This window comes from Pseudonaja textilis, chromosome 4 (assembly GCF_049901715.1).
Source record: "Pseudonaja textilis isolate UNSWEBS1 chromosome 4, rPseTex1.2, whole genome shotgun sequence".
Taxonomy (NCBI): Eukaryota; Metazoa; Chordata; class Lepidosauria; order Squamata; family Elapidae; genus Pseudonaja; species Pseudonaja textilis.
In genome coordinates, this window is record NC_141993.1 from 16749930 (window position 1) to 16762298 (window position 12369).

At 36.2% G+C, this 12369-nt stretch overlaps 1 protein-coding gene across 1 annotated transcript in view; it reads right to left on the bottom strand.

The window, feature by feature from the left end:
* Positions 1-12369, bottom strand: part of CDH23 (cadherin related 23) — a 537909-nt gene that overhangs the window by 281253 nt on the left and 244287 nt on the right. The window contains exon 11 of the mRNA XM_087932328.1: positions 8167-8355. Within this exon, the coding sequence (XP_087788454.1) occupies positions 8167-8355 (189 nt within the window). The remainder of the gene's footprint in view (positions 1-8166; positions 8356-12369) is intronic.

The following is a 12369-nucleotide window of genomic DNA, read 5'->3' on the forward strand; positions in this document are numbered from 1 at the left end:
GAACTCGCTGATTCTGTTGTCCCCTGCTCAAACCCCCATTCCTTTACCCTCAAACTATCTACTATTGACCTTACACCATTCCTAAGAGGTCTGTAAGGGGTGTGCATAAGCACACAATCGTGCCTACCGTCCCTGTCCTATTGTCCCCAATTATTCGTACCTATTTCATGTATTTATACCTATGTTTATTCTTATTTCTATTATATTGTAAGTATTTGACAAATCAAATCAAATCAATAAATAAATATTATCCAACAACAACAGCAATAGCAAAAATCCTGTAAGACAGACTGGGCTGAAATGCCCAAAACCACTCAGGGAGCTTTCATGGCTGAAAAGAGACTAGTCCCTGGCGGGCTCAACTGCTGACTTTCCTTGTGAAAATGACGGGTTGAAGTTCAAGAAACTGAGTGAATTCAGGCATAGTCCAAACGCTAAATTCATAATCTTAGAGAGGAAAGATATATGTTTGCTCTCTCTGTTGATGAACTGGTGCTATATCAACATAATGTGAAAGACTGATCAGTATTATTGTGCATGGTCAAGATTTAATGCTATGTTTAAAACTGATGCTTATTTTATGTATGCAGTAAGTTATGCTTCATAAAGCCAGTTTGATACAGTGGTTAAGGCATCAGGCTAGAAACCAGGAAAGTGTGAGTCTAATCTAGCCTAAGGACAAAGCCAGCTGGGTGGACTTTGGGCCAGTCACTCTCCCTCGGCTCTAGAAAGAAGCAAACAGCAAACCGCTTCTGAAAAAAACCCTGCAGGGACAAGTAGTCTCGGTTGCACATTTTTTTATCAATAGTTTTGGTTTATAGAAGCTTCCCTCTTCATATTATTAATTGTAATGTATTACTAATTTTAAACAATCGGTTTTCTTCTATAAATATTAATACTTTTTTTAAGATTGGGAAATGGTAGGAAAAAGGTTTCAGAGAATGAAAGCAAGTTGTTTTGCTTATAAAACACGATAGAAAAGGAATATGCCACTACCATTCATCTATTATCTTTGAGTCTAAGCCCAAGATAATTTTTAGCCTATGCAAACAAGTTTTTAAATAGTTTTTCCTATCCCAGTAAATCCTACACAAGACCTACTTCAATGAAACTGGAATGCCTGTTGGGTTTCTTCGCCTTTTGGGAAGCTAAGTGGGAGCGTGTATATATTTTTGCTGTTTTTTTTTTATCACTTGCTATCCATTCAGGAACTCAATGGCTGGTTTTCACCCACCAGAAATCCTCAATCAAGTTTTAATGCAGGCTGATTAGCACCAATTAAGTCAACTGATTATTTTTTAGCTGACAGTGAAGAACTCTTAATATATAACCAACCCACTCAACCCTGTTGTTTCCTGCTAAGGCATTTGAAATGTTCCTTTCTCTTCCTTATCATGTAGGATCTCTGCTTACAAGTCTTTCCTCAAAGCATTGTTCCGGACTGGAGACATCTGTTCTATCCTAGTACCCTGGCACATTTCGATCCATGGATAGAAAGGGACTCCTCCAAAGAGCTATAAGAATAGAGTTCAGATCTGACCTCCATTTCTGCAGTCCTTCAAAGGGAGTTCCCCTCCTCTTGAAGGCAGACGTTTCACTCTAAAAAGGGGTTTTGCAAGTATGGGGGTGGAGGAAATCTCATTTTTGCAGAAGGTGGCAGCAGCTTAGAACCTTCCCTGCTGGCTTCTCCATTAACTTTCTGGGTTAATCAGAGAATACCACAAATGGCAATGACATAACCACAAGGTGCTTGGCAACCAGTTGGCTACCAAGCACTCAGATCGTGACTCACGTGACCCACAGGGGTGATGGTGTAACACTTTGCAACGACCGAAAATATTTTGTGGGACATAAAACATCCATTCTGTGGCTGTCGTAATTCCAGATTGTTGTTAAATGGATGGCCATAAATTAATTACTCCCTGTAATTTACTTTAGAAACACTATAAAATTTATTCCCTTTTCACAAGGACAACTTCTCAGAAGATTAATCCTGGCTTTCTACACAGATGCTCATTTCAGGAAGCAGCGTCATCCCTGTTTTCAGCGTTACTGTTTCAGAAGTGCCAATACCTATTTAATGACCTTGCTAGGAAACAGTTTGGTACACTGACAGCATGCTTCCATTTCCAAGGCAGTTGTCTCAGTTTTACATGTCCTTTGATTTTTTTAAGAAAATGTTTAGAAGCTGGTTTAAGCTGCATTTCCAAGGAGTGGAGGACCATCCAATCATGATTACACTGATAAATTGCAATCACAAATAAAAGACTCCACTACACTTCAGTTTCTACCAGTACAAACATTTGTAAAAAACAACAACATTTAAGTTAACTATAAATGAAATGTTTTCTTGTTTCAAAGGACTCCATGAGAGGACATTATCTCTTGTAATTTGATCTACGAGCTTAAAGGCAGAAGAAATGCAGAGGACATTGGGGGTTATATCTTACTATACTTTAACTATCGATCATTTACAGTAAATGAAATGTCGCTTTGCATTTCTTCATATAATATTTGAAGAACCATTTCTTTTCCTCCAAAGTTTTCCTTTGAGTCAGCTTGGCTCCTAGTTACTTTATGGAAAAGTATATTCAGGTTTTCTTGCTCATAGTTGGAAGAAAGTTGCCACTTCCTTTTTCCATATTTTTTTTACTCATTATTTTAGCTTATAGTGCAGTAGCTTCGTGTCCAAGTATAGTCTGGTCCATTTCTTTTTAACCTCAAAGCCAGAAAAGATCAGCCAAGTGCTAAGGCATGTAAAAATGCCCCATGTTAATCCAGAACTTCATTTTATTGTTTAGATCAGGGGTGTCCAACCTTGGCAATTTTAAGACTTGTGGACTTCAACTCCCAGAGTTCCTCAGCCAGCTTTGCTGGCTGAGGAATTCTGGGAGTTGAAGTCCACAAGTCTTAAAGTTGCCAAGGTTGGACACCCCTGGTTTAGATAATGTAAGGACATGGCTATAATATTCTCATTATTAACTACAGTATTAAAATGCAGGCAAAAATTGACTACACAAATTTCTCAAATTTCTACACAATAGCCTTCTTTAGTGATCTGTAGTTAATTTCTGTTTTTCAAGATATCATGGTATATTACAAACATTCAGAACCTCAGAATAAATTTGTGAATGTACTTGTGTATATAACACAAACCAACCCACTAATCTGTCTTATACAGAGACAATAGAAATACAGCTTGTTTGGAATGTCATGTATCGCTCACAGGGGAGAACTAACAATAGCTGTGTCAATCTGGAGGTAAATTTAATTTTACAAAACAATTGCAGACTTTCAAGTTTTGAAGACCTCCATCTGCTACGGTGGTTAGAAGCCAGAAAAAAAGGGAGGAAACTTGGGGATTCTTTTTCTTTTTGGCAATGGATGTCTAAGAAACCTCTTTTTCTAAAATTTTCATTTTTTCCTATCTTGGCTTTTAGATTTTATAGATCGCTGGGCTCAAAAGACTGGATTAAAAGGGAATTGATACCATGGATACAGCCTCAGCATGGATACCGGATGTGGTTATTAGTCACAAAATAATCTTTTGGAAGATTAGAGTTGTACCTCTAGAGGACTGTCTAGAATCACTGTGTATCTGAATTAAACTTTAATGTGTCTATTTTTGTGTTATTGTTTCTTTCCTATTCCTTTCCTTGCTTGATTTTTGATCAATGGTAGTAATAAATGCATTACTTATTTAATTCTTGCCCCCTCTAAATTGGGCTGCATTATTCTTATTGACTTTTTATGTTTTATGTAAGCTTCTGTAGAAATCTTTGCAGGCTGAAGAACAGGCTGGTGAATACTAAAATAAAACTGAATAATCTGGGTGGTTGCTGAATATGAAATGAAGTAAATGGGCTTTTGGTTTGATTTAGGAAGAATATTGTTTTGTTTTCACAGGGTTCATCTGAGGAAATTATCCCGGTTAAAAGCCATTTTTTTTCAGACTACGAGTTCTTCAAACTGCTACATGTACAATCTCCTTGATAAAGGGTAATGAGCTACATGTCGGTTACTCTTGTGAATAGATGGTTTCCTATTGCTGATGCTTACAAACAGGAAATGCTTCATCTATTTGGTAAACTAATAAAGCTCAAAAGAACCTGGTTGATCACTTGACAACCAGAATTATATGGAGCTTTATACAAAGGATGGGATTCAATTTTTTTAACAACTGGTTCTGTGGGCATGGCTTAGCTGGTAGGCGTGGCTTGGTGGTGATGTGACTGGGTGGGCGTGGCCAACTCAATAGCACTCACATCGAGGCACACATCTCCTCACCCGGCCTCTCATGACTGTGGGGATGCTGCAACAGTCGTAAGTGTGAAAAATGGTCATAAGTCCCTTTTTTCAGTGCCATTATAACTTTGAATGGTCACTCCACACAAGCAAAGTACCAGCAAAGGAGGAGAAAAAAACTCCAGAGAAGTTCCTGAGACAGGAAGTCTAGTCCTGCCAAGAATGTAATAAGGGTTAACGGAGAGGCTGTTTCTGTAAGCAACACCAGAATGTTTCCTTCCTGCCTTCCTTACAGGATTAGGCCAGTAATTTTTTCTAACAGCCAGTTCTCCGAACTGCTTAGAATGTTAACAATCGGTTCTAGTGAATAGGTGTGAACTGGTAGAATCCCACCCCTGTTTATACAACACTCCATGAAAGATTCTCTAAAAAAAAATTTCCATAACAAAGTAAATATCTCTTCTGACTCACAAAAGAAGATCCCCGGGAAAATAAAAGTAAAGGTCCTTTGAAGAATCAAAATTCTTATTATGAGAAATAACTAAGTTTTAAGGGATTACTATCGAATCCAAAGATTTACAACTATGAGCCCTTATAGCAGGGGTCTCCAAACTTCTGGGAGTTGGAAGTCCACAAGTCTTAAAGTTGCCAAGTTTGGGGATACCTGCCTTATGGTATAATAATTGAAGTGTTGCATAGGGTTGGCCTAAATTCAAATCCACCCTTAGCTCTTTAAATGCGGGTGGCTTTGGGCCAGCCATTCTCTCTTAGCCCAAAGTATTTCATAGGGTTAATGTGGGAGAAAAATGAAGGAGAATCATCTGCCCGTTGCCTTGGTCTCCTGGAATAAATCTAACAAATGAATAAATTGCATTACAACTATCTTTAAAAGTCATCTCTAAATGGGCGTGATCACCAAATGCAATAACTCAGAAGTGGCTAGAGGTTTAAGAGCAGGTCTTGGGCATCATCTGTAGATGGAAGAAAGTAATACTTTTGCAGCTGATATGGTCACAGTGACTTTAAATACATGAAACGTAAAACACTGATTGCTTTCCCAATATAAAACACCAAAGATGGAATTTTCTTAAGGAAAAACTATTATTGTGGTTGACAGCTGGAGCATCCGTGTTAAATTGCTCCTTTTTTCATGAAGTATTCACTATTTTCCTTGTGGCTAAATGTAGTTAAAACAAAAATTTCATAATCTATTATCCAGTTTCCCTCCTAATTAAGACATCCAGTTAAATTAAATTAAGTCTCCAGGAGCAAAATAAATTCACAAGAGAAGGAGATAACTTTTTTTTTTCTAAATACCGATGAATACTGATGAAAACAACATATTATTCCAGAGCATCAAGGGATTTACATATCTTTAATTATCTCCATGTGTTCTCAGTAATTCTTTAAATTAGGAATCTGCATAGTTCTTATAGGAACTGTTTTTTAAAAAATAGAAATGTTAAATCAGACTATATAAATTCCTTATTTCAACAGATTATCTCCTTGTGACTAACAGTAAATAAACACATAAGATTTGTTTTATTTCTTTAAATTATTGTAATGAAAATATTGGGAATTGATACACTCATGGATTATTTAGCATCTTAGAAATTCAGCTGATTTTTTCCCCCTATTTTCTCATGTAAACGACTTTATCATACAAAGTTTTTTTCCACAGCAATGTCTTGCTTTCCCAGCAATATCTTGTTTTTCCCCCAGCAATTGTTTCAGTTTGGAAGTTGAGTTGACATGGCTAAGACCCAAGATATTTAAGTCCATTTATCACTAACTCCAAATTTCTGGAGGTTAATTGGCTAGGTCCAATCCTGCTGTTTTCTCAATTGCAAAATATGCCATTTCTCAATTAAATGTTTTGCATGAACTGGGGTATGGTAGTCAGTGATTATTTTTATTTGTAGGTTTAAAGCTTTGGGAACTAGGAACTTGTGTAAATCACTCAGATTTGCCCAGAGGAATTGAGCTCTTACCTGCCAATCTCAGCCTTAAAGGTAACGTTGCACATTAAGATCTCCCAGGCTGGTAACTTCCAAATAGAATGGATAGCTATCCAACAAATCCTTAGCCTACGTACTGCTTTGGAATTATGGAAATTATAGTATAACACATCTGCAAGCTTTTAAACCCAACTTAAAGGCTGTTGCACATTATGGCGTAGTTCTATGGTTGAATGGTGCACAGACAATAAAGCATGACTATATGAGTCGATTTGGATGAGTAATTCAACAGCACAATATTAGACTGCAGGAAAAACAACTTTAGTACTGTTCCAAGACAAAGGGCCTTTGCTGAATCAAACCCAGACCAAAACCGAAAGACGCTACAGACCAATAGTTAGTCACATCTCAACAGAAGGCATGAAGCCCAGTCATGCAAGAAAGGAAGATTTTGGGAAGTCAACAGATGTGTTGTGTTTTTATGTGTGTGCGAAAGAAAGTGTATTTATGGAAAAACAAAAGGCAATTCAGCCAAATAACTTGGAGAACCTGTAATTTAATACACACTTTAACTGAAAGTTTTTCTGATACCAACAGAAGTGAATTCTCACTGGACCAAGATATTCTGATATGAAGGAGAATTAAAAAGCTGTCACTCTAGCAAAGGAACAGACAGAAGAAATTTCTAGTTTTGTGCTAATGGCCTTTTACGGCACATCTCCTTCAACCTTTGCACATCTCAAGTTTTTTTGTTCAAGGGACCTTCTTGATAAAAATCACACAGGAAATAAACTTTCTTTTTTTGTCAGTTTTCCAAGAAAGTACAATGTTGGACAGGAGAAAAGCACATACAGTATCATCAACTTCCTAGTGATTTCTCAATTCAAATTAACTTGTTATGCAATGAATCCAGATAGGTATAAAAGAACGTTGTATGTGAAATTCAAAACCTTTTATAATTGTCACTCATTTTCACATAGTCAGAATGTTTAATTTCTAGTGATATATTTGAATTTAAAAAGGGTTTTTTGTCCATGCATATGATCCAATAGAAGACTCCTGATGAAAAACCTTCTATGTTATTGCCATCAGAACACAAAGCTCTATATTTATTAAAATAGAAGGAAGAAGGAAGGCATTTAATTGCAAAAAAACCTGCCATTGTACCTGCTAGGTAACATAAATGCTATCATCATCATTTTATAGACAGAACCATGGGTTAAAAAGATATAGTTATTGAAAAGTACTCCAGCCATTTTTCACATATCATGATTACTTGATGAAAGTCTAACTTAAACACAAATTATTTATGTTTCATGAAAGTTACTTCCGTGCAATTATGGATGACATAATTGATTATAATTCTAACAGCAAACTATCAAGGATGCAGGAATGTGCATGCAGTAGACGGAAATTAAAATTGCCAGATGAAAAAGAGCTGAGTTTTATACATGACAACTATAAACAATGTGTTGGTTTTTTTAAAAAAATAGATCTAAATTACTTGGAGAATTTTAAAGATACAAATCAAATAATGAATCAATACATAGTAAAATCTGAATTAGATATGGCAAGTTTACAATATTCTTAATAAATATATTTAAATTAGAAAAAAATAATATGGAAGGTTATTCCAATTGATTATCTTATCCAAATACAATAGAACCTCTGGTCACAACCATAATTTGTTCCATAACTTTGGCTGCAACCTGATTTGGTCGTGACCCAAACCTAATTTTGGAAATTTGGTGCTTACAAAAAAAGTGGCATGGAAGGGAAAATTGGCCATGAAAAAAGAAAATTCGGTGAATTTTTTGGTCGGAACCCAATTTGGTCATGGTCAGAAACATCCATGACCAGAAGTTCTACTGTATTCTATTATGTAAAATATGAAGGAAAAATGTTAGGAACAGAATTCAGGCAATCAAAAAGAATGATTTAATCCAAATTGTTCATGTTTTACCTCATCTTTATCCTGCACTTGGATGAAAAGAGGAAGAGCGAAGCCCACTTGGGCCAATTCAGGAATAGCCACGCTGTACTCTGAACTATTGAATTGAGGAGCATTGTCATTTATGTCAATAACAAGGATGTTGAAGGTAGTCATCACTGTGGCATTGGAAGGCGTCCGATCATCATTGAGTTCAGTTCCCTGAAAAAATAAAGAGAAAGCAAAATTTCACAAAAAACTACAAAAATTGGGCACATCATCAAGAATTCATACTTATTTTAAATTTAGCTATGTTTCATATAATTAGCGCTATATGACTGAGATAGTTATGGAAGAAGTTAAAAATATGATTAAGCTTAACAAAGAGAGCTTTTTTAGTATATTGTAGTGGTTAAGATGCGATAGTAGAAACCAGGAGACTGAGTTGTAGTCCAACATTAGGCACAAAATCTTCCAGATAACTTCTTTTTTTTTTTTTGAAAAAATTTTTATTAGTTTTTAAAGCAAGCAAAACAAACAAAATGTAAAAACATCCAACTTTCCATAAGTATACAAATAGTGTGTCGGTTAGTTTACCAATTTTTTTGTGCATCCATTTTGTAGTCTCAATTACAGTTACATTACATAATGACTCATATTATCAATCAAAAATTATATACCCTAGTATCACTATTAAACAATCATTTGACTCTAATTTTATTCATTCATGCTTTACGAGATAGCTATAATTTACTTAGTTTATTTAATAGCAATTCGTATAATCATACCAGATCTATCCTAAAAACATTATAATATCAAATAGAAAAGAAAAAATGTCTCTTTATATATTCATTATCATCTAAAATTCTAAATATTCTATTTATTATGTTTTATCATCCAACCATCTATAGAAAAGATCCCAAATTTCATAAAATTGTTTATCCTCTTGTTCTCTAATTTCAAATGTCAATCTACTCATCTCAGCACAATCCAATATTTTCTTAATAATTTCTTCCTGCAATGGTATTTTCTCATTTTTCCAGTTTTTAGCAAATACAATCCTAGCCGCTGTTAATATATTTACAATCAGGTATTTCAAATCTTTACTGTATGTATCAGGTAAGATTCCCAATAAAAAAATCTCTGGTTTCAAGTCTATATGTTTCTTTGTCATTTTTTCCAACCAGATGCGAATTTTAGTCCAGTATTTTCTAGCATCCTCACAAGTCCACCACATATGGTAATATGAGCCAGGTATCTGATGACATTTCCAGCATTTTTCAGATTTATTCTTGAACATTCTTGCTATTCTTGTCAGGGGAAAGTGCCACCTGTAAAATCTTATACAAATTTTCTTTATATGCTGTTGACATTGTCATTTTATAATTTTGAGACCACAATTTTTGCCATTTCTCTAGATCAATCCCATATCCAAAATTATTTCCCCAAGCAATCGTAGTTTCTTTAACTTGTTCTTCCTCTAATTTCATTTCCAATAAATAACCATATAGTTTTTTTAATCACCTTTTCATCAGTACCTGTCAAGATCTTATCTAAATCAGTCAATTTATCATAAAATCCCTCTGTCTTAAAATCTTCATCATACCTTGAATGTATTTCCGCATATGAAAACCAGTTCATCTTTATACCTTGTTCCTCTAGATTTTGCATTGATTTAAGTTCACCCTTTTCATCGAGTATTTCCCCATATCTAACTGTTTGTTCCTTCTTATAAATTATAGGATAGGAGAATGCTTCAATGATCGATAACCAAACTGGAATTTTCAAATAACATTGTCTTTTAATCTTCTCCCAATTCAACCACAAAGACTCCCTTGTATGATGTCTTCTAAAATAACCCTGTGTTTTAGTTCCCTTATACCATAAAAAAGCATGCCACCCCAACAACAAATCATGTCCTTCTAATGTCAACAATCTAGTCTTTCTTAATCTTATCTATTCCTTAGCCCACACCAAGTTTGCAGCTTGGTAGTACAATTCCCAATTAGGCAAACCAAAACCTCCTCTAACTCTGGCATCTTGTAGAAGTTTTAACTTTATTCTCGCTTTGCAGATTAAGATTCTCCTAATCTTCCAGATAACTTCTGATGAATCTCTTTCACTAAATCCCTGGAAGGCCAAGGGCATATTCTGAAAATACTACCCAAAAAATTTCAGGGACTTCTTAAAATCACCTTCAGAGGACAAACTTTTTCAGGAAGTATGTACCCAGTTCAATGGGGCTAATTTCTTCTTGATAATAAACTAATGTATTGGACTAACATGTTTAATTGAATGGCAACTTATTATTAAAACTTTGTTATACAAAAATAATTTAAAACTAAATATATATATATTTTGGTACATTATTTATATATTTATATTACTTTGTATCTTTATTCCTCAATATATCTTTTTCTAAAAGTATCTAATCTTTGCTGCTATCAGAAACAAAACAAACAACCACCCGGTGTTGATTGTAACAGAATACTCTGTCATTCTGTAAATATCGGAAAGAAGAATAAACCTGGTTTATAGGTTGCAGGTACAGAGGACAGGTGTGGGATGAATCAGATCTCATGTCTCTCCTGTCAGCTGGGCTATTTCAGGCACAGATTGGAACTACATGCCTATTTAGAAATAGTCGTCATTCCATGTCTATAGCTCAAGGCTCTTCAAACTGGGCAAGTTTAAGACTTGTGGACTTCAACTCCCAGAATTCCTGAGCTAACATGACTGGAGGAGGAATACTGGGAGTTGAAGTCCACAAGTCTTAAAGCTGCCAAGTTTGGAGACCTTTGTCTTAAGAAGAGTGGTTCGTGGAGATTTCTCCTTCTGGCAGATGAACTGGAAACAGAGCTAGTGGGATTGACTGATCCCTTTTCTCCCCTTGCCTTGATATTAACACTATCACAATGATGAGCTAATTCTTGAGTCAAGTTAGGGCTCAGCAAATAAGCCAGTGCAATTCAGGCTGGCGTATTTTTCGGCTGACTCCAAGTCAAGAGGATAGTAAAACTTGGTGGAAGATCGCATGCAGAGGGGGTTGTCGTTGCAGGGCGTGTGGTTGAGCAGCCATGCAAGTTTCATATTGGTATATATATATCCCCTCTTGAACACTTTTGAATTTTAAAATATCTTCCTTTACCACTTGAGGGGCATAACTTCCAAGGCAACTGCAGGCTAACAAACAAAGAAAGCAATAATTATTTATTAGATTTATGTGCTGCCTATCTAGTCTAGGTGGCTTTAGGACAGGGGTCATCAACCTTAAATACTCAAAGAGCCACAAAGGTCCTAATCAGAAGCTCTCATTCAATTCTGGAGCCAACTAGAAATCTGGTTCCCCCACGATAGAGTCCCTCTTTTCCTCTGCCGACCGGAAGTCCAGTTCCCCTGCCATAGAGTCTCCTCCTACCATGACATTCCTCTTTTCCTCTGCCAACCAGAAGTCTGGTTCCCTCACCATAGAGTCTCTTCCTAGCCACACTGTCTTTTTTCCTTTTACCGACTGGCAACAAGGAGCCACAGAAGAGGGATGAAAGAGCCACATGCGGCTCCAGAGCTGCGGGTTGCTGATCCCTGCTTTAGGATGTAATGAGAGAGAACCAGCCTTCAAACTTATCAAACAGGGGGAGAAGGCTGGTGAGAGGAATTTTCTTCCCTATTGAAACAAAGGCTTTGCCTCAGCCAGATTTTTCTTTAACTAAAAAGAAAAAAAATGAAAGGAGCAAGATTTCAAGGGGTAACAATAATAGCGTATAGAACATGTAGAATTCCATTGAATGAAACTTAAGAGGGTGGGGTCAAATGGCCTAATCGCATGCCAACCTTCTCTCCCTGACAAAGTGCTGCCTAGTCAGCAGACGGTGGGGATGATCATTCCTTTTCTTGGGAAAATGCTAGTCCTCCTAATCAATGGTGACCCTTCTAGCAGATGCCCTCTCTCCCACCTCCATCCCTTCCATCTCAGTAGAATCTAACTCACTAAATACGTTTCCATCTTTATATTGATTTTAATTAAAGATCTGTGATGTGGGGGCCGGTGAGGAGGTTTGCAGGATTGGATAGGACTCTTTGAGTATTGGTAACTAAGCTGATTTGCCCCTCATCGCTCTACGTTGGCTCGTCTGAGGAGCATTGGTGCTTCGTAGAGCACCAAAAAAGAAAAAAGAAAGCTGAATTTAATAATGACAATTCCATTATAATGCATCAGCAGGCAGGATACATGACTGG